General features: G+C 48.3%; 3 protein-coding genes across 5 annotated transcripts in view; all 3 read left to right on the forward strand.

Moving 5' to 3' along the window:
• Positions 1-4,928, forward strand: part of LOC132592718 (uncharacterized) — a 28,578-nt gene extending 23,650 nt beyond the window's left edge. Inside the window, exon 4 of the mRNA XM_088676533.1 lies at positions 744-4,928. Coding sequence (XP_088532659.1) covers positions 928-2,853 — 1,926 coding nt within the window. The 5' untranslated portion in view covers positions 744-927 and the 3' untranslated portion in view covers positions 2,854-4,928. The remainder of the gene's footprint in view (positions 1-743) is intronic.
• Positions 4,929-6,753: 1,825 nt separating this feature from the next.
• Positions 6,754-13,584, forward strand: LOC132592717 (uncharacterized). The gene is made up of 3 exons (XM_060279298.2): positions 6,754-6,891; positions 8,282-8,412; positions 9,362-13,584. Exon 3 carries the CDS (start codon positions 9,546-9,548, stop codon positions 11,469-11,471), a length of 1,926 nt encoding a protein of 641 aa, XP_060135281.2. The 5' UTR covers positions 6,754-6,891; positions 8,282-8,412; positions 9,362-9,545; the 3' UTR covers positions 11,472-13,584.
• Positions 6,757-20,133, forward strand: LOC132592719 (uncharacterized). 3 transcript variants are annotated; one of them, XM_088676535.1, is made up of 3 exons: positions 6,757-6,891; positions 16,872-17,019; positions 17,979-20,133. In XM_088676535.1, exon 3 carries the CDS (start codon positions 18,107-18,109, stop codon positions 19,799-19,801), a length of 1,695 nt encoding a protein of 564 aa, XP_088532661.1. In that variant the 5' UTR covers positions 6,757-6,891; positions 16,872-17,019; positions 17,979-18,106; the 3' UTR covers positions 19,802-20,133. The 3 variants fall into 3 exon arrangements, with proteins under 3 accessions (XP_088532661.1, XP_060135285.2, XP_088532663.1); XM_060279302.2 differs by lacking the exon at positions 6,757-6,891 and adding an exon at positions 13,726-15,396; XM_088676537.1 differs by lacking the exon at positions 6,757-6,891 and adding an exon at positions 15,369-15,918.
• Positions 20,134-21,133: the final 1,000 nt, after the last annotated feature.

The following is a 21,133-nucleotide window of genomic DNA, read 5'->3' on the forward strand; positions in this document are numbered from 1 at the left end:
ATCCATTTGCCTTTAATATCAAGCTTTTTCAGTGCCAGATTAGGATAGTCCAGAAGATGGGCACGAGATCAGGCAGCACATCATTATTATAAAGAACAATGGGGGTGGGTGTTTCCATCTGGGATCCCCATGTGCCAGTTGCTTTCCTTCGGCTTCTCCTACTCTCTCCATGCAATGAGAGGCATGTAGACGGAGGTCCATCTCCAAGAAGAGGAGCTTCCCTGAGCACCCATTCAGCTGACCCAAAGCCCCAAGCCTTGTAACTACGGTTGTTCTCTGACTGACCCAGACCACAGTCCCTGGAAAAGACGTAGACCTGGGTCTCACAGAATGGTCCACATGGACCTCCTGAGGCGAATGGGACTGTGCAGGGGATTAATGAAGATCTAGAGGTGGAAATGGGGGTGGAAGGAGGATTATGATGCAGAGGATGGGAAATGTTCAAAGGAATGATGAAGTGGAGAAAGAGAGGACCTGTTGATGGACAGAGAGCAGCTGCCTTTCCTGTGAGGAAAGAATAGATTTGAAAAGGCTGTATTCCCAGATCATGCTGCTTTATTAACGATGATTGAGGACTATGAAAGGTTGCTGGTGCATTACTATCATTTGATGACATTGCATCTTCATTTCCTAAAATCTGGGAACATGGGTGGAGAATGTAGGAGACATCGCAATAAGAGAGGTTGCTAATGGTGCTTGATGTGTTCTTTTTTTCTTTGTTCTCTTCCTTGAAACCCAAACAGGACTTCTTCTCAGCCCATTCTGAGGAAAGTGATGGAGAAGAGAAGTCAGAATTTCGGGGGAGGGAGAAACTTTCATTTCACTAGAAAAAAACGTTATAATGTGTGAAAAGTGGAATATGCTTCACTGAATGAGCACACATAGCTCACATCAACTATCTCAAAAAGGGAGAAACCGTTTAAAGGTATGGAGAATGGAAAGAGTTTCACTGATAGTGGAACACTTAGAACACATCAGGGGACTCACATGGGCAAGAAAGGATTCCAATGCAAGGAGTCTGGAAAGAGCTTCAATCAGAGGGGAAACCTCAATAAACATCAGCGGACTCACACAAGTGAAAAACTAAATAAATGTATGGAGTGTGGAAAGAGTTTTAGTGATAGTGGACGCCTTAGACAACATCAACGGACTCACACAGGAGAGAAACCTTTTAAATGTATCAAGTGCGGAAAGTGCTTTAGTGAGAATGGAAAGCTTAGAAGACATCAACGGGTTCACACAGGGGAGAAACCTTTTAAATGCATGGAGTGCGAAAAAAGCTTCAGTCAGAGTGGAAACCTTAAATTACACCAGCGAACTCACATGGGAGAAAAACCATATGATTGCATGGAGTGTGGAAAAAGCTTCCGTTTCAATGCAAGACTTAAAACACATCAACGGACTCACACAGGAGAGAAACCATTTAAGTGCATGGAGTGTGGAAAGAGCTTCTGTCAGAGTGGACAACTAAATATACACCTACAGATTCACACAGGAGAGAAACCATTTAAATGTATGGAGTGTGGAAAGAGTTTTAGTGATAATGGAAACCTTAGAAGACACCAACGGACTCACACAGGAGAGAAACCATATAAATGTATGGAGTGTGGAAAGAGTTTTAGTGATAATGGAAACCTTAGACAACATCAACGGACTCACACAGGAGAAAAACCATATAAATGCATGGAGTGTGGAAAGAGCTTCAGTTGGACTGGACAACTCAGTATTCATCTACAGACTCACACGGGCGAAAAACCATTTAAATGCATGGAGTGCGAAAAAAGCTTCAGTCAGAGTGGAGACCTTAAATTACACCAGCGAACTCACACGGGAGAAAAACCATATGAATGCATGGAGTGTGGAAAAAGCTTCCGTTTCAATGCAAGACTTAAAACACATCAACGGACTCACACAGGAGAGAAACCATTTAAATGCATGGAGTGTGGAAAGGGCTTCTGTCAGAGTGGACAACTCAATATACACCTACAGATTCACACAGGGGAGAAACCTTTTAAATGCATGGAGTGCGGAAAAAGCTTCAGCTTAAATGCAAAGCTTAGAAGCCATCAACGGACTCACACAGGAGAGAAACCATATAAATGTATGGAGTGTGGAAAGAGTTTCAGTCACAGTGGTCACCTCAATATACATCTACAGACTCACACAGGAGAGAAACCGTATAAATGTATGGAGTGTGGGAAGAGCTTCAGTCAGAGTGGACAACTTAGAGGACATCTTCAGACTCATACAGGAGAGAAACCATTTAAATGCATGGAGTGTGGGAAGAGCTTCAGTTTAAATTCAAACCTTAGAAGCCATCAACGGACTCACACGGGTGAAAAACCATATAAATGTATGGAGTGTGGAAAGAGTTTTAGTGGTAATACAAACCTTAGAAAACATCAACGGACTCACACAGGAGAGAAACCATATAAATGTATGGAGTGTGGAAAGAGTTTCAGTTACAGTGGACACCTCAATAGACATCTACGGACTCATACAGGGGAGAAACCATATAAATGCATGGAGTGTGGAAAGAACTTCAGTCACAGTAGACAACTCAATAGACATCTACAGATTCACACAGGGGAGGAACCATATAAATGCATGGAGTGCGAAAAGAGCTTCAGTTTCAATGAGTCCCTTAGAAGACACCAACGGACTCACACAGGAGAGAAACCATATAAATGTATGGAGTGTGGAAAGAGTTTTAGTGATAATGGAAACCTTAGACAACATCAACGGACTCACACAGGAGAAAAACCATATAAATGTATGGAGTGTGGAAAGAGTTTCAGTCACAGTGGAAATCTTAGAAAACATCAGCAGACACACGGGAAAGAAACCATATAAATGTATGGCATGTGGAAGGAACTTCAGTCAGAGGGGAGCCCTTGATTTAAGTCAAGAAACTAACACAAGAGACAAACCATACAAATGTCAGGAAAGTAGATAGAGGGTCAGTCCTAGTGGAAGTCCTATATCAACAGACTCTTGAGCAGGAAGAACTTTTATAGTTTAACCGTACAAACCCATCAACAACTCAAGAGGAGAAGCAGTTTAAATGGAAAGATTTGCAGAAAGTGCTTTTGTTATAATGGAGTGTTTAAGAAACATCTTGGGACTCTCACAGGGGAGAACCCATTTAGATATATGGAACTAGTGGAATTCAGCCCGTTTAGTAAACGGGCGCTAGCTGGGCGGGAACAGAGGGGAAGCCCTGGGACGGCGCAGGCGTCGCCTCCACCAGCGGGGATGTGCGTGGAAGACCCCAGGCTCCACCTGGGTGGTTTGCTGTGGCGGCGGGTGGGCGGTTTGTGTGTGTGTGTGTGTGTGTGTGTGTGTGTGTGTGAGAGAGAGAGAGAGAGAGAGAGAGAGAGAAGTGAGCGGGGCTTTTCTGGGATGTGCCGCCTGCGCGAGCTAAGTGCGCATTGCAGCCAGGCTGGTGGCAAGTTTGCACTCAGGGTCACTGTGGAATAGGGAGGACTGAATGTATTGGGGGTGGGAAGGGTGGGGGGGTTGTGTGTGTGTGCGGTATGTGTGTGGAGAGAGATGTGGTGGTCAAGCCACTCCGGCTCCAGCCTCTTATCAAAAGGTTGCTGTGGATCCCGTTTCCCTAAGCAACACCCAATAAAAGCCTCCATAAAAAATAAAAATAAAATAAAAGCACAGCCGAGAGAGGGGCAGACGCAGACGGCTTTCTCTCCCCTTCGCCCCAAATGCTTTAATTTCCCCTCAAACGCGGCCTGTCTGGACGGAGGAATCGAGGCTCTCGTTCGCTCGCTCGGCTTTGTGGGCGTTGTAGTTTCCCTTTCCCTCCTCCCTGCGCGGTATTAGAGACGGCTGTGTCGGGACGGGGGGTGGGTGGGCCGTGGCGGGCCAGGAGCGTGTCCTGCTCAGCTGTGTGTGTGCGTGTGTGTGTAAGAGAGAGAGAGCGCGAGCGCGCGCGAAGGGAAAAAGCAGCAGCCGTGAGAGGGGAAAGTTGCGGCTGCGTTTCCCTCCAGTGACTGCCTGAGATGGTTTGCTGTGGCGACGGGCGGGCGGTTTGTGTGTGTGTGTGTGCGCGAGAGAGAGAGAGAGAGAAGCGCACGGGTCTATCCCGCAGCCTCCTCCTTCTCGCACTGCTGCTTAGAAGCGAGTGGTTGGCGACCGCAAACGGTAGGCAGAAGGGTTGGGGGGAGAGAGCGCGCGCCTGCGTTCCAAGTCTCTGGTCCAATCCCTGTATCCCTGGGGTACATGCGCAGTACCCCAGGGACACACGGGACAACTGGACGCAGGGACAACTTGGACATTATTATATAGGATGTGGGACATGTTCCTCTCAGAATCCACTCTTTTCTTCACAGCAATGAACTCAGCAGGAAATCAGTCTTAAAAGCATGATGTGTATGTGAAGTTCTTGTGTTTATATGTAAAACTGAACAGTAATGAAATATTGAAGGCAATGTCTCACAATAGGGAGTATAATTTTAGATGTAAGATACCTTTTGATAGAGAGGGAAAATCTGAATTGGTGGTGGGGAGTGAGGATTAGGGCTGGGCGATATATTAATAGCTCGTCCATACCGGTTTCTAGACCACATCACGATAACCTTTGAAAAACAATTGATATGGCAATAAACCACGAATCACAGTGTGTGTTTCTAGGATGTACCTGGAAGCAGCCGGCAGAAAACTTTGCTTCGTGAAGCCCCTGCACATGCCCAGTTGCTGACTTCCCTCCCAGACGACAGGAAGCGAAACACACACCTCCATTGCCCTGTGTCGTTCCAGCCTCTTTCCTCCCTTGCTCCCTTCTGCCGGTTTGTGTGCCTGACCTAGATATACTGTGGGTGTATTTTTTTACTGCCAAAACTGGATTTTGTGCCTCACTGGGAACCCAATGAGAACTGTATGCTTTGAACCCTCAGTAAACTATAACTGAAGAAGTCCTGCTTCCAGTGTGTGTGTGTGTGTGTGTGTGTGTGTGTGTGTGTTGTTGTTGTTGTTGTTGTTGTTGTTGTTGTTGTTTTGACCTCTGCATGGGAATTGCTCTGCACGTGGCCCCTTCCCCGCTGATACTTAAATCATGCCCTGGAGTTGCTGTACTCAAGCATGCAAGATGTGTGTGTGTGTGTGTGTGTGTGACTGGTTTTTCCACCAAACTCTGTCCCCCCTCCCCCCACCACATGATCTCCAAACACTGCTTCTTCACTAGAACTTATCCCTGCCTCCTACATATTCTGAAGAAAACTTTAAATTCTGTAATTTAATGGGAGATTCCCCGCCCCTAAGCCTAATTGCAAGAGGGGGAAGGAGGGGCTGCAGGTACCAGGGAAGTCTCCGGGGGGGGGGGTCCATCTTCACTCATGAACCCCATGGGGCAGCCCCAGAGCTGCTGCTTATTCTGGGGTTTGGGGGTGATAGTACTTTCCCATTGTCCCAGAGGTTTTTATTCTTCCAGCTAGAGGACCACAGTGCATATTGTTATTGTACTGATTTTATTGTTGTTGCTGCTGCTGCTGTCATTGACTGGCAGGGTGGAAGGGGGTGGGGAGGCACCAGCTGGGGAAATGACAAGGGAAGAAGGCTTGGATCCCGGGTGTTGTATGCCCCCAAAGGCTATCAAAACTCCTAACTCTAGGTCTAGCCAGTGTGGTGTAGTGGTTAAGAGCAGTAGACTAGACTCGTAATCTGGGGAATCAGGTTCGAGTCTCCACTCTTCCACATGCAGCTGCTTGGTGACCTTGGTCTAGTCACACTTCTCTGAAGTCTCTCCGCCTCACTCACCTCACAGAGTGTTTGTTGTGGGAGAGGAAGGGAAAGGAGAATGTTAGCCGCTTTGAGACTCCTTCAGGTAGTGATAAAGCAGGATATCAAATCCAAAATCCAAACTCTAGGTCTGGCCAATAAAAGGCTGATATGGGAGCGGTTGGGGGCCAGGCTGGTTCTTTCTTTTTCACCTCTCCTCTGGGAAAGTGCTCTTTCTTTTGGGCTTTGATTACTTCTGCCTCCTTCAGTGCCCACGGCACCATCAACGAGGTACAATACTTTCCTTTGAACTTCTGTAGCCATGTAGGGCTCTCTCTCAGGACCGCTACCCAGGAGTCGGCGTATGGAAACTGCTCCCAACATCCAGGGTGTTTTGTCACACTTCGAAAGATCTGGTTGGTTAGGTCCAGGTCCTACGAGCCCTGGGAGAGTGGGGCTGTTTGCAGGGAGTTCTCAGTCATTTGGGGTTCATCGCTCCACCGTAAGTATTTGCGTTTGAATTTGCCAAAATTATTCACCATGCCTTGTAATGGAATCCATTCCTCCTATGAGTGTGCCCCCCCCCCATTATGCCTCCTGCTTGAGTTGTCAGTCTTCAGTGCCCACGGCACCATCAGTGAGGTACAATTCTGCCCCCCATTCCTGGTGTTAAGAGCACCAAGACCTAAAACATGGATGGAGCATTCTGAGGTCATGGCGTGGAGTGGGGGAAGGAAGGATTTTGCAATGTAACCATTGTGGGGGGGGCACTTTGCAGTTGGATTGCTGGGATCAGCCCCTCCCTCGCTCTCCTGATCCCCAGAAGGAAGAGGGGAGGGGGGAAACCTTCCTCTCCGCCCCCCACTAAATTCCTCCCCTCCCCTCCTGGAACATCCTTGTCTCACTCCGCCCCCTCAACCCCAAATCCCCTCCCCAATATGTTGCTCCTCCTCCTCGCCATCCGGCTTCTGTTCCGGGAATGGGGGGGGGGGAGGAGAGCCCCGTCCCAAACTGCCTGCTTCTCCCGGAAGTGGAGCTTCTACACCGGATTGCTCTTTTGCGCCGTAGCTCTAAGGGCGCGCGCTTTCGGAAAGGGGAGGAGGGGCGGCAGGGGAAACGCCCCCCCCCGTGGGAAAGAGAATCGGGAGCGAGGACGAAGAGGTAAAGGGGCCGCGGGGGGGGGGGAGAGAAAGGACCCAGAGACCCCCGCCAGCTCCGCAAAGCGCCATTCGTGGTTCCCGTCCGCATGGTGTCGATCCCTGCACGCGTGCTGCGAAGGGGGCTTTCCTTGGTCCCTTAGGCGCCTTGGCGGGGGGGGGACATGGGGCGCCCACCCAGGGGGTCCCCACGAGGACCCCCCTTGCCCCGTTTCCCCCACGCAGGGATCCCTGAGACCCTCTGGTCTCTGCATTGAGAAAGGCGGGCCAGGAAAGGGTTAACGGGAGCGGGGGACGCCTGGATAGAGACCCCCCCCTCGTCCCTTCTCTACTCGTCTTGGGGGGGGGGCTCCGGATGGAGAGACAAGGGGTGCGGAGGGGAGACACAGGGAAAGAGAGCGGAGGGCGAAGAAGTGGGGGGGGGGAACATCCCTTATGCATTAAGTTAACTGCAGTACTTGTTCTGGGCAACGTGGCTGCAGTTCTCACTCAGGTCCACAACATGCAAATGATAGATTGAGAGTGCTGTTCACGGATTGGGTAGCTAGGGGGAGTTTGTTACTGTTGCAAATTACTGAATACTATATAAGACAGTCGGCTAACCAGTGTTTCCCAACCTTGTGCCTCCAGCTGTTTTTGGACTACAACTCCCATCATCCCTAGCTAGCAAGACCTTGGTCAGGAATGATGGGAATTGTAGTCCGAAAACAGCTGCAGGCACAAGGTTGGGAAAAACTGGGCTAAGCTACTGTTCAGTCTGGACTCAGAGCTAGAATAAAGAGCTGGCTGTTTTGAGAGCTGTGTCTTCATCCTTCTTAGCCACTATTCAACACCAACCATTGGTCCCCCTGGAGAGGAGAGGAAATCCCAAGAGGAAGAGGGGAGGGGAAGCTTCCCGGAAGCGGCTCTTTGTTTCCACACTCCCACCCAGGAAGCAGCCAGAAGCCTTTCCCTCTCTCTCAGGCTTCCATCTTTAAGTGTCTTTTCCACTGCCTGGTTCATTGAGGATGAGGATAATGTACACCTGTCATAAGAAACAGGGGTGCAGAGTCCGTGGAAAGACTCTCAGGATTGATATAGAAGTTGCACCTCAAAAGCATTTCTGTTCCTCTTATTCTTTGGAGACGCAGGTCAGTATATTTGGCATCAGTTTGGCTGCAGGAGTTGCTGGACATCATCCAACGGTCTTAGAGAGGTTCTCCTCCAGAGCCTTTTCTTCTCCTGAGGATAACCCACGAGGCAGCGAAGGTTTAGGATCCGAGTTTTCCTTCTCAATGGGGTCCCTTCCCCAATTGACGAGCCCCACCTTCCCTTCACTTTCCTCTGCAACATGGACAGAATCTGCCTTCTTGACTGAGGGATTCACTATTGTTCTCATCCTCTCCATCCACCAGGGCCTGCCTTCACCTGCAGCAGAATTCCCCAACCCACCAAGGATTTGAGACCCATCAGCTATCCTCACCTGGTTTAGCCGGCCAGTTGAAGCCGTTGCTTGGATCACGGCCCCTGTTGCATACTGACACAGGTGAGCACTCAGTGCAGGGTGGGGACCCCCCATAACCTGTCGGCCACCAAAGGTACTACTACTCCCCTAACACCCCAAGACATCCTATAATTATGATATTTAAGATGGATCAGGAATAAATTCATGTCCCCAGAAATAACACAACTTCTGGCCATTAATGAATCAATACTACATGTTCAAGGTTGAAGTTTCCCTTAAGTACAGTTATCCATTTGCCTTTAATATCAAGCTTTTTCAGTGCCAGATTAGGATAGTCCAGAAGATGGGCACGAGATCAGGCAGCACATCATTATTATAAAGAACAATGGGGGTGGGTGTTTCCATCTGGGATCCCCATGTGCCAGTTGCTTTCCTTCGGCTTCTCCTACTCTCTCCATGCAATGAGAGGCATGTAGACGGAGGTCCATCTCCAAGGACAGGAGCTTCCCTGAGCACCCATTCAGCTGACCCAAAGCCCCAAGCCTTGTAACTACGGTTGTTCTCTGACTGACCCAGACCACAGTCCCTGGAAAAGACGTAGACCTGGGTCTCACAGAATGGTCCACATGGACCTCCTGAGGCGAATGGGACTGTGCAGGGGATTAATGAAGATCTAGAGGTGGAAATGGGGGTGGAAGGAGGATTATGATGCAGAGGATGGGAAATGTTCAAAGGAATGATGAAGTGGAGAAAGAGAGGACCTGTTGATGGACAGAGAGCAGCTGCCTTTCCTGTGAGGAAAGAATAGATTTGAAAAGGCTGTATTCCCAGATCATGCTGCTTTATTAACGATGATTGAGGACTATGAAAGGTTGCTGGTGCATTACTATCATTTGATGACATTGCATCTTCATTTCCTAAAATCTGGGAACATGGGTGGAGAATGTAGGAGACATCGCAATAAGAGAGGTTGCTAATGGTGCTTGATGTGTTCTTTTTTTCTTTGTTCTCTTCCTTGAAACCCAAACAGGACTTCTTCTCAGCCCATTCTGAGGAAAGTGATGGAGAAGAGAAGTCAGAATTTCGGGGGAGGGAGAAACTTTCATTTCACTAGAAAAAAACGTTATAATGTGTGAAAAGTGGAATATGCTTCACTGAATGAGCACACATAGCTCACATCAACTATCTCAAAAAGGGAGAAACCGTTTAAAGGTATGGAGAATGGAAAGAGTTTAACTGATAGTGGAACACTTAGAACACATCAGGGGACTCACATGGGCAAGAAAGGATTCCAATGCAAGGAGTCTGGAAAGAGGTTCAATCAGAGGGGAAACCTCAATAAACATCAGCGGACTCACACAAGTGAAAAACTATATAAATGTATGGAGTGTGGAAAGAGTTTTAGTGATAGTGGACGCCTTAGACAACATCAACGGACTCACACAGGAGAGAAACCTTTTAAATGTATCAAGTGCGGAAAGTGCTTTAGTGAGAATGGAAAGCTTAGAAGACATCAACGGGTTCACACAGGGGAGAAACCTTTTAAATGCATGGAGTGCGAAAAAAGCTTCAGTCAGAGTGGAAACCTTAAATTACACCAGCGAACTCACATGGGAGAAAAACCATATGATTGCATGGAGTGTGGAAAAAGCTTCCGTTTCAATGCAAGACTTAAAACACATCAACGGACTCACACAGGAGAGAAACCATTTAAGTGCATGGAGTGTGGAAAGAGCTTCTGTCAGAGTGGACAACTAAATATACACCTACAGATTCACACAGGAGAGAAACCATTTAAATGTATGGAGTGTGGAAAGAGTTTTAGTGATAATGGAAACCTTAGAAGACACCAACGGACTCACACAGGAGAGAAACCATATAAATGTATGGAGTGTGGAAAGAGTTTTAGTGATAATGGAAACCTTAGACAACATCAACGGACTCACACAGGAGAAAAACCATATAAATGCATGGAGTGTGGAAAGAGCTTCAGTTGGACTGGACAACTCAGTATTCATCTACAGACTCACACGGGCGAAAAACCATTTAAATGCATGGAGTGCGAAAAAAGCTTCAGTCAGAGTGGAGACCTTAAATTACACCAGCGAACTCACACGGGAGAAAAACCATATGAATGCATGGAGTGTGGAAAAAGCTTCCGTTTCAATGCAAGACTTAAAACACATCAACGCACTCACACAGGAGAGAAACCATTTAAATGCATGGAGTGTGGAAAGGGCTTCTGTCAGAGTGGACAACTCAATATACACCTACAGATTCACACAGGGGAGAAACCTTTTAAATGCATGGAGTGCGGAAAAAGCTTCAGCTTAAATGCAAAGCTTAGAAGCCATCAACGGACTCACACAGGAGAGAAACCATATAAATGTATGGAGTGTGGAAAGAGTTTCAGTCACAGTGGTCACCTCAATATACATCTACAGACTCACACAGGAGAGAAACCGTATAAATGTATGGAGTGTGGGAAGAGCTTCAGTCAGAGTGGACAACTTAGAGGACATCTTCAGACTCATACAGGAGAGAAACCATTTAAATGCATGGAGTGTGGGAAGAGCTTCAGTTTAAATTCAAACCTTAGAAGCCATCAACGGACTCACACGGGTGAAAAACCATATAAATGTATGGAGTGTGGAAAGAGTTTTAGTGGTAATACAAACCTTAGAAAACATCAACGGACTCACACAGGAGAGAAACCATATAAATGTATGGAGTGTGGAAAGAGTTTCAGTTACAGTGGACACCTCAATAGACATCTACGGACTCATACAGGGGAGAAACCATATAAATGCATGGAGTGTGGAAAGAACTTCAGTCACAGTAGACAACTCAATAGACATCTACAGATTCACACAGGGGAGGAACCATATAAATGCATGGAGTGCGAAAAGAGCTTCAGTTTCAATGAGTCCCTTAGAAGACACCAACGGACTCACACAGGAGAGAAACCATATAAATGTATGGAGTGTGGAAAGAGTTTTAGTGATAATGGAAACCTTAGACAACATCAACGGACTCACACAGGAGAAAAACCATATAAATGTATGGAGTGTGGAAAGAGTTTCAGTCACAGTGGAAATCTTAGAAAACATCAGCAGACACACGGGAAAGAAACCATATAAATGTATGGCATGTGGAAGGAACTTCAGTCAGAGGGGAGCCCTTGATTTAAGTCAAGAAACTAACACAAGAGACAAACCATACAAATGTCAGGAAAGTAGATAGAGGGTCAGTCCTAGTGGAAGTCCTATATCAACAGACTCTTGAGCAGGAAGAACTTTTATAGTTTAACCGTACAAACCCATCAACAACTCAAGAGGAGAAGCAGTTTAAATGGAAAGATTTGCAGAAAGTGCTTTTGTTATAATGGAGTGTTTAAGAAACATCTTGGGACTCTCACAGGGGAGAACCCATTTAGATATATGGAACTAGTGGAATTCAGCCCGTTTAGTAAACGGGCGCTAGCTGGGCGGGAACAGAGGGGAAGCCCTGGGACGGCGCAGGCGTCGCCTCCACCAGCGGGGATGTGCGTGGAAGACCCCAGGCTCCACCTGGGTGGTTTGCTGTGGCGGCGGGTGGGCGGTTTGTGTGTGTGTGTGTGTGTGTGTGTGTGTGTGTGAGAGAGAGAGAGAGAGAGAGAGAGAGAGAGAGAGAGAGAGAGAGAGAAGTGAGCGGGGCTTTTCTGGGATGTGCCGCCTGCGCGAGCTAAGTGCGCATTGCAGCCAGGCTGGTGGCAAGTTTGCACTCAGGGTCACTGTGGAATAGGGAGGACTGAATGTATTGGGGGTGGGAAGGGTGGGGGGGGTTGTGTGTGTGTGCGGTATGTGTGTGGAGAGAGATGTGGTGGTCAAGCCACTCCGGCTCCAGCCTCTTATCAAAAGGTTGCTGTGGATCCCGTTTCCCTAAGCAACACCCAATAAAAGCCTCCATAAAAAATAAAAATAAAATAAAAGCACAGCCGAGAGAGGGGCAGACGCAGACGGCTTTCTCTCCCCTTCGCCCCAAATGCTTTAATTTCCCCTCAAACGCGGCCTGTCTGGACGGAGGAATCGAGGCTCTCGTTCGCTCGCTCGGCTTTGTGGGCGTTGTAGTTTCCCTTTCCCTCCTCCCTGCGCGGTATTAGAGACGGCTGTGTCGGGACGGGGGGTGGGTGGGCTGTGGCGGGCCAGGAGCGTGTCCTGCTCAGCTGTGTGTGTGTAAGAGAGAGAGAGCGCGAGCGCGCGCGAAGGGAAAAAGCAGCAGCCGTGAGAGGGGAAAGTTGCGGCTGCGTTTCCCTCCAGTGACTGCCTGAGGTGGTTTGCTGTGGCGACGGGCGGGCGGTTTGTGTGTGTGTGTGCGCGCGAGAGAGAGAGAGAGAGAGAGAGAGAGAGAAGCGCACGGGTCTATCCCGCAGCCTCCTCCTTCTCGCACTGCTGCTTAGAAGCGAGTGGTTGGCGACCGCAAACGGTAGGCAGAAGGGTTGGGGGGAGAGAGCGCGCGCCTGCGTTCCAAGTCTCTGGTCCAATCCCTGTATCCCTGGGGTACATGCGCAGTACCCCAGGGACACACGGGACAACTGGACGCAGGGACAACTTGGACATTATTATATAGGATGTGGGACATGTTCCTCTCAGAATCCACTCTTTTCTTCACAGCAATGAACTCAGCAGGAAATCAGTCTTAAAAGCATGATGTGTATTTGAAGTTCTTGTGTTTATATGTAAAACTGAACAGTAATGAAATATTGAAGGCAATGTCTCACAATAGGGAGTATAATTTTAGATGTAAGATACCTTTTGATAGAGAGGGAAAATCTGAATTGCTGGTGGGGAGTGAGGATTAGGGCTGGGCGATATATTAATAGCTCGTCCCTACCGGTTTCTAGACCACATCACGATAACCTTTGAAAAACAATTGATATGGCAATAAACCACGAATCACAGTGTGTGTTTCTAGGATGTACCTGGAAGCAGCCGGCAGAAAACTTTGCTTCGTGAAGCCCCTGCACATTCCCAGTTGCTGACTTCCCTCCCAGGTGACAGGAAGAGAAACACACACCTCCATTGCCCTGTGTCGTTCCAGCCTCTTTCCTCCCTTGCTCCCTTCTGCCGGTTTGTGTGCCGGACTTAGATATACTGTGGGCGTATTTTTTTACTACTGAAACTGGATTTGCTCTCAGGAGCTAAATTTTGTGCCTCACTGGGGACCCACTGAGAACTGTAGGCTTTGAACCCTCAGTAAACTATAAATGAAGAAGTCCTGCTTCCAGTGTGTGTGTGTGTGTGTGTTGTTGTTGTTGTTGTTGTTTTGACCTCTGCATGGGAATTGTTCTGCACGTGGCCCCTTCCCCGCTGATACTTAGTTTATGCCCTGGAGTTGCTGTACTCAAGCATGCAAGATGGGTGTGTGTGTGTGTGTGTGTGTGTGTGCGTGCGTGTGACTGGTTTTTCCACCAAACTCTGTCCCCCCTCTCCCCACCACATGATCTCCAAACACTGCTTCTTCACTAGAACTTGTCCCTGCCTCCTACGCATTCTGAAGAAAACTTAAAATTCTGTAATTTAATGGGAGATTCCCCGCCCCTAAGCCTAATTCCAAGAGGGGGAAGGAGGGGCTGCAGGTACCAGGGAAGTCTCCTGGTGGGTCCATCTTCACTCATGTACCCCATGGGGCACCCCAGAGCTATTGCTGCTGCTGCTGCTGCTGTCATGGACTGGCAGGGTGGAAGGTGGGGGGAGGCACCAGCTGGGGAACTGACAAGGGAAGAGGGCTTGGATCCCGGGTGTTGTATGCCCCCAAAGGCTATCCAAACTCTTAGCTCTAGGTCTAGCCAGTGTGGTGTAGTGGTTAAGAGGGGTAGACTAGACTCGTAATCTGGGGAACCGGGTTCACGTCTCCGCTCCTCCACATGCAGCTGCTGGGTGACCTTGGGCTAGTCACACTTCTCTGAAGTCTCTCAGGCTCACTCACCTCACAGAGTGTTTGTTGTGGAGGAGGAAGGGAAAGGAGAATGTTAGCCGCTTTGAGACTCCTTCGGGTAGTGATAAAGCGGGATATCAAATCTAAAATCCAAACTCTAGGTCTGGCCAATAAAAGGCTGATACGGGAGCCGTTGGGGGCCAGGCTGGTTCTTTCTTTTTCACCTCTCCTCTGGGAAAGTGCTCTTTCTTTTGGGCTTTGATTACTTCTGCCTCCTTCAGTGCCCATGGCACCATCAACATACTTTCCTTTGAACTTCTGTAGCCATGTAGGGCTCTCTCTCAGGACCGCTACCCAGGAGTCGGCGTATGGAAACTGCTCCCAACATCCAGGGTGTTTTGTCACACTTCGAAAGATCTGGTTGGTTAGGTCCAGGTCCTTTGAGCCCGGGGGGAGGGGGGCTGTTTGCAGGGAGTTCTCAGTCATTTGGGGTTCATCCCTCCACTGTATTTGCGTTTGAATTTGCCAGAAATTATTCACCATGCCTTGTAATGGAGTCCATTCCTCCTATGAGTGTGCCCCCCCCATTATGCCTCCTACTTGAGTTGTCAGCCTTCAGTGCCCACTGCACCAAGCGAGGTACAATTCTGCCCCCCATTCCTGGTGTTAACAGCACCAAGACCTAAAACATGGATGGAGCATTCTGAGGTCATGGCCTGGAGTGGGGGAAGGAAGGATTTTGCAACGTAACCATTGTGGGGGGGGGCACTTTGCGGTTGGATTGCTGGGATCAGCCCCTCCCTCGTTCTCCTGATCCCCAGAAGGAAGAGGGGAGTGGGGAAACCTTCCTCTCCCCCCACTAAATTCCTCCCCACTCCTCCCGGCACATCTTTCCCTCCCTCCGCCCCCTCAACCTCAAATCCCCTCCCCAATATGTTGCTCCTCCTCCTCGCCATCCAGCTTCTGTTCCGGGAATGGGGGGGGAGAGCCCCCTCCCAAACTGCCTGCTTCTCCCGGAAGTGGAGCTTCTACAGCGGATGGCTGCTCTGCGCCGTAGCTCTAGGGGCGCGCGCTTTCGGGAAGGAGAGGTGGTACACGCAGGGGAAATCCCCCCCCGTGGGAAAGAGAATCGGGAACGAGGGGAAAGAGGTAAAGGGGCCGCGGGGGGGGGAAGGACCCAGAGACCCCCGCCAGCTCCCCAGAGCGCCATTCGTGGTTCCCGTCTGCATGTTGTCGATCCCTGCACGCGTGCTGCGAAGGGAGCTTTCCTTGGCCCCTTAGGCGCCTTGGCAGGGGGGGGACATGGGGCGCCCACCCAGGGGGTCCCCACGAGGACCCCCCTTGCCCCGTTTCCCCCACGCACAGATCCCTGAGACACTGTGGTCTCTGCATGGAGAAAGGCGGGCCAGGAAAGGGTTAACGGGAGCGGGGGACGCCTGGATAGAGACCCCCCTCGTCCCTTCTCTACTCGTCTTTGGGGGGGGGGGCTCCGGATGGAGAGACAAGGGGCGCGGAGGGGAGACACAGGGAAAGAGAGGGGAGGGCGAGGAAGGGGGGGGGAGCATCCATGGGGCAGGGAAGGAAAATATGGGGCGGGGGGAGATCTGAAGACCAGATTTTAGGGAGACGTCCCAATCGTGGAGCCCGAGGGGAAGCTCCGGAACGACCAAGGTAACCAGAGAGGGATCCCTGGAAAGGGGGGGGGGTCCAGCCCCCTACCCCTTCCTTCCTGCATGCTCCATCCTCTTCCCACCCCAGAAGCCCCTTCCCTGCCCAGACTCATAGGTTCTTCCAAGTCCAACTGTTATGTATTAAGTTAACTGCAATTCTTACCCTGCCCACTTTTGCTGCAGTTCTCACTCAGGTCCACAACATGCAAATGAAGGATTGAGAGTGCTGTTCACGGATTGGGTAGCTAGGGGAAGTTTGTTACTGTTGCAAGTTACAGAATACTATATAAACCAGTTGGCTAAGCTACTGTTCAGTCTGGACTCAGAGCTAGAATAAAGAGCTGGCTGTTTTGAGAGCTGTGTCTTTCTTCATCCTTCTTAGCCACTATTCTACACCAACCATTGGTCCCCCTGGAGAGGAGAGGAAATCCCAAGAGGAAGAGGGGAGGGGAAGCTTCCCTGAAGTGGCTCTTTGTTTCCGCACTCCCACCCAGGAAGCAGCCAGAAGCCTTTCCCTCTCTCTCAGGCTTCCATCTTTAAGTGTCTTTTCCACTGCCTGGTTCATTGAGGATGAGGATAATGTACACCTGTCATAAGAAACAGGGGTGCAGAGTCCGTGGAAAGACTCTCAGGATTGATATAGAAGTTGCACCTCAAAAGCATTTCTGTTCCCCTTATTCTTTGGAGACGCAGGTCAGTATGTTTGGCATCAGTTTGGCTGCAGGAGTTGCTGGACACCATCCAACGGTCTTAGAGAGGTTCTCCTCCAGAGCCTTTTCTTCTCCTGAGGATAACCCACGAGGCAGCGAAGGTTTAGGATCCGAGTTTTCCTTCTCAATGGGGTCCCTTCCCCAATTGACGAGCTCCATCTTCCTTTCACTTTCCTCTGCAACATGGACAGAATCTGCCTTCTTGACAGTGGGATTCACTATTGTTCTCACCCTCTCCATCCAGCAGGGCCTGCCTTCACCTGCAGCAGAATTCCCCAACCCACCAAGGATTGGAGACCCATCAGCTATCCTCACCTGGTTTAGCCGGCCAGTTGAAGCCGTTGCTTTGATCACAGCCCCAGTTGCATGCTGGCAGCTTCTGGAAGCCACAGGTGAGCGCTCAGTGCAGGGTGGGAACCCCCCCCCCAAACATGTCGGCCACCAAAGGGAGTTCTGCTCCCCTAACACCCCAAGGCATCCTATAATTATGATATTTAAGATGGATCAGGAATAAATTAATGTCCCCAGAAATAACACAACTTCTGGCCATTAATGAATAAATACTACATGTTCAAGGTTGAAGTTTCCCTTAAGTACAGTTATCCATTTGCCTTTGATATCCAGCTTTTTCAGTGCCAGATTAGGATAGTCCTGTGTCAGAAGAGGGGCACAAGGTCAGACAGCACATCATTATTATAAAGAACAATGGGGGTGGGTGTTTCCATCTGGGATTCCCATGCTCCAACTACTGCTCCTTCTGCTTCTCCTACTCTCTCCATGCAATGAGAGGCATGTAGACGGAGGTCCATCTCCAAGAACAGGAGCTTCCCTGAGCACCCATTCAGCTGACCCCAAGCGCCAAGCCTTGTCTCTAGTCCTCTGACTGACCCAGACCACAGTCCCTGGAAAAGACGTAGACCTGGGTCTCACAGAATGGTCCACATGGACCTCCTGAGGCCAATGGGACTGTGCAGGGGATTAATGAAGATTGAGAGGTGGAAACGGGGGTGAATGGAGGATTATGATGCAGAGAATGGGATGGGAAATGTCCAAAGGAATGATGAAGCGGAGAAAGAGAGGACCTGTTGATGGACAGAGAGCAGCTGCCTTTCCTGTGAGGAAACAATAGATTTGAAAAGGCTGTATTCCCAGATCATGCTGCTTTATTAACGATGATTGAGGACTATTAAAGGTTGCTGATGCATTACTATCATTTGATGACATTGCATCTTCATTTCCTAAAATCTTGGAACATGGGTGGAGAATGTAGGAGACGTCGAAATAAGAGAGGTTGCTAATGGTGCTTGATGTGTTCTTTTTTTCTTTGTTCTCTTCCTTGAAACCCAAACAGGACTTCTTCTCAGCCCATTCTGCGGAAAGCGATGGAGAAGACAAGTCAGAATTTCGGGGGAGGGAGCAACTTTCATTTCATTAGGAATAGACATCAAAATGTGTGAAATGTGGAATATGCCTCACTGAATGAGCACACATAGCTCACATCAACTATCTCAAAGAGCAAAGAAACCATTTAAAGGTATGGAGAGTGGAAAGAGTTTTACTGATAGTGGAACACTTAGAACACATCAGGGGAATCACATGGGGACGAAAGGATTCCAATGCAAGGAGTCTGGAAAGAGGTTCAATCAGAGGGGAAACTTCAATAAACATCAGCGGACTCACACAAGTGAAAAACTATATAAATGTATGGAGTGTGGAAAGAGCTTTAGTAATAGTGGAAGCCTTAGACAACATCAACGGACTAACACAGGAGAGAAACCATATGAATGTATGGAGTGTGGAAAGAGCTTCAGTTTAAATGCAAACCTTAGAAGACACCAACGGATTCACACAGGAGAGAAACCATATGAATGTATGGAGTGCGGAAAGAGTTTTAGTGATAATGGAAACCTTAGAAGACACCAACGGGTTCACACAGGGGAGAAACCTTTTAAATGCATGGAGTGTGGAAAGAGCTTCAGTTGGAGTAGACAACTCCATATTCATCTACAGACTCACACGGGAGAAAAACCATTTAAATGTATGGAGTACGGAAAAAGCTTCAGTCAGAGTGGAGACCTTAAATTACACCAGCAAACTCACATGGGAGAAAAACCATATGAATGCATGGAGTGTGGAAAAAGCTTCCATTTCAATGCAAGACTTAAAACACATCAACGGACTCACACAGGAGAGAAACCATTTAAGTGCATGGAGTGTGGAAAGCGCTTCAGTTTAAATGCAAACCTTAGAAGCCATCAACGGACTCACACGGGTGAAAAACCATATAAATGTATGGAGTGTGGAAAGAACTTCAGTAAGAGGGTACAACTCAATATACATCTACAGATTCACACAGGGGAGAAACCATTTAAATGCATGGAGTGTGGAAAGAGCTTCAGTTTAAATGCGTGCCTTAGAAGACACCAACGGAATCACACAGGAGAGAAACCATATAAATGTATGGAGTGTGGAAAGAGTTTCAGTCACAGTGGACAATTCAACATACATCTAGAGACTCACACAGGGGAGAAGCCATTTAAATGCATGGAGTGTGGAAAGAGCTTCAGTTTAAATGCAAACCTTAGAAGCCATCAACGGACTCACACGGGTGAAAAACCATATAAATGTATGGAGTGTGGAAAGAGTTTTAGTGATAATGGAAACTTTGGAAAACATCAACGGACTCACACAGGAGAGAAACCATATAAATGTATGGAGTGTGGAAAGAGTTTCAGGTACAGTGGACACCTCAATAGACATTTACAGACTCACACAGGAGAGAAACCATATAAATGCATGGAGTGTGGAAAGAAATTCAGTAGGAGTAGACAACTCAATAGACATCTACAGATTCACACAGGGGAGAAGCCATTTAAATGCATGGAGTGTGGAAAGAGCTTCAGTTTCAATGAGTCCCTTAGAAGACACCAACGGACTCACATAGGAGAGAAACCATATAAATGTATGGAGTGTGGAAAGAGTTTTAGTGATAATGGAAACCTTAGACAACATCAACGGACTCACACAGGAGAGAAACCATATAAATGTATGGGGTGTGGAAAGAGTTTCAGTCACAGTGGAAATCTTAGAAAACATCAGCAGACACAGGGAAGAAACCATATAAATGTATGGCATGTGGAAGGAACTTCAGTCAGAGGGGAGCCCTTGATTTAAGTCAAAAAACTTGCACAAGAGACAAACCATGTAAATGTCAAGAAAGTAGATAGAGGGTCAGTCCTAGTGGAAGTCCTGTATCAACAGACTCATGAGCAGGAAGAACTTTAATAGTTTAACCATACAAACCCATCAACAACTGAAGAGTAGAAGCAGTTTAAATGGAAAGATTTGCAGAAAGTGCTTTTGTTATAATGGAGTGTTTAAGAAACATCTTGGGACTCTCACAGGGGAGAACCCATTTAGATGTATGGAATGTGGGACATGTTCCTCTCAGGGTCCACTCTTTTCTTCACAGCAATAAACTCAGGAGGAAATCAGTCTTCAAAGCATGATGTGTATGTGAAGTTCTTGTGTTTATATGTAAAACAACAGTAATGAAATATTTAAGGCAATGTCTCACAATAGGGAGTATAATTTTAGATGCAAGATACCTTTTGATAGAGAGGGAAAATCTGAATTGCTGGTGGGGAGTGAGGATTAGGGCTGGGCGATATATTAATAGCTCGTCCATACCGGTTTCTAGACCACATCGCGATAACCTTTGAAAAACAATTGATATGGCAATAAACCACGAATCACAGCGTGTGTTTCTGGGATGTGCCTGGAAGCAGCCGGCAGAAAACTTTGCTTCGTGAAACCCCTGAAGATGCCCAGTTGCTGACTTCCCTCCCAGACGACAGGAAGCGAAACACACACCTCCATTGCCCTGTGTCGTTCCAGCCTCTTTCCTCCCTTGCTCCCTTCTGCCGGTTTGTGTGCCTGACTTAGATATACTGTGGGTGTATATTTTTTTACTGCTGAAACTGGATTTGCTCTCAGGAGCTAAGCTTTGTGCCTCACTGGGGACGCAATGAGAACTGTATGCTTTGAGCCCTCAGTAAACTATTACTGAAGAAGTCCTGCTGCCTGTGTGTGTGTGTGTGTGTGTGTGTGTGTGTGTGTTGTTGTTGTTGTTGTTGTTGTTGTTGTTTTGACCTCTGCATGGGAATTGCTCTGCACGTGGCCCCTTCCCCGCTGATACTTAGTTTATGCCCTGGAGTTGCTGTACTCAAGCATGCAAGATGGGTGTGTGTGTGTGTGTGTGTGTGTGTGTGTGTGACTGGTTTTTCCACCAAACTCTGTCCCCCTCCCCCCACCACATGATCTCCAAACACTGCTTCTTCACTAGAACTTATCCCTGCCTCCTACGCATTCTGAAGAAAACATAAAATTCTGTAATTTAATGGGAGATTCCCCGCCCCTAAGCCTAATTGCAAGAGGGAGAAGGAGGGGCTGCAGGTACCAGGGAAGTCTCCTGGGGGCGGGGCATCTTCACTCATGAACCCCATG

The sequence above is a fragment of the Zootoca vivipara genome, chromosome 9, assembly GCF_965207765.1.
Source record: "Zootoca vivipara chromosome 9, rZooViv2.hap1.1, whole genome shotgun sequence".
Lineage (NCBI taxonomy): Eukaryota > Metazoa > Chordata > Lepidosauria > Squamata > Lacertidae > Zootoca > Zootoca vivipara.

Coding starts and splice junctions, on each gene's coding strand:
- LOC132592719 (XM_088676535.1), top strand. CDS start 18,107: ATGAGCACACATAGCTCACATCAACTATCTCAAAGAGCAAAGAAACCA.
- LOC132592717 (XM_060279298.2), top strand. CDS start 9,546: ATGGAGAATGGAAAGAGTTTAACTGATAGTGGAACACTTAGAACACAT.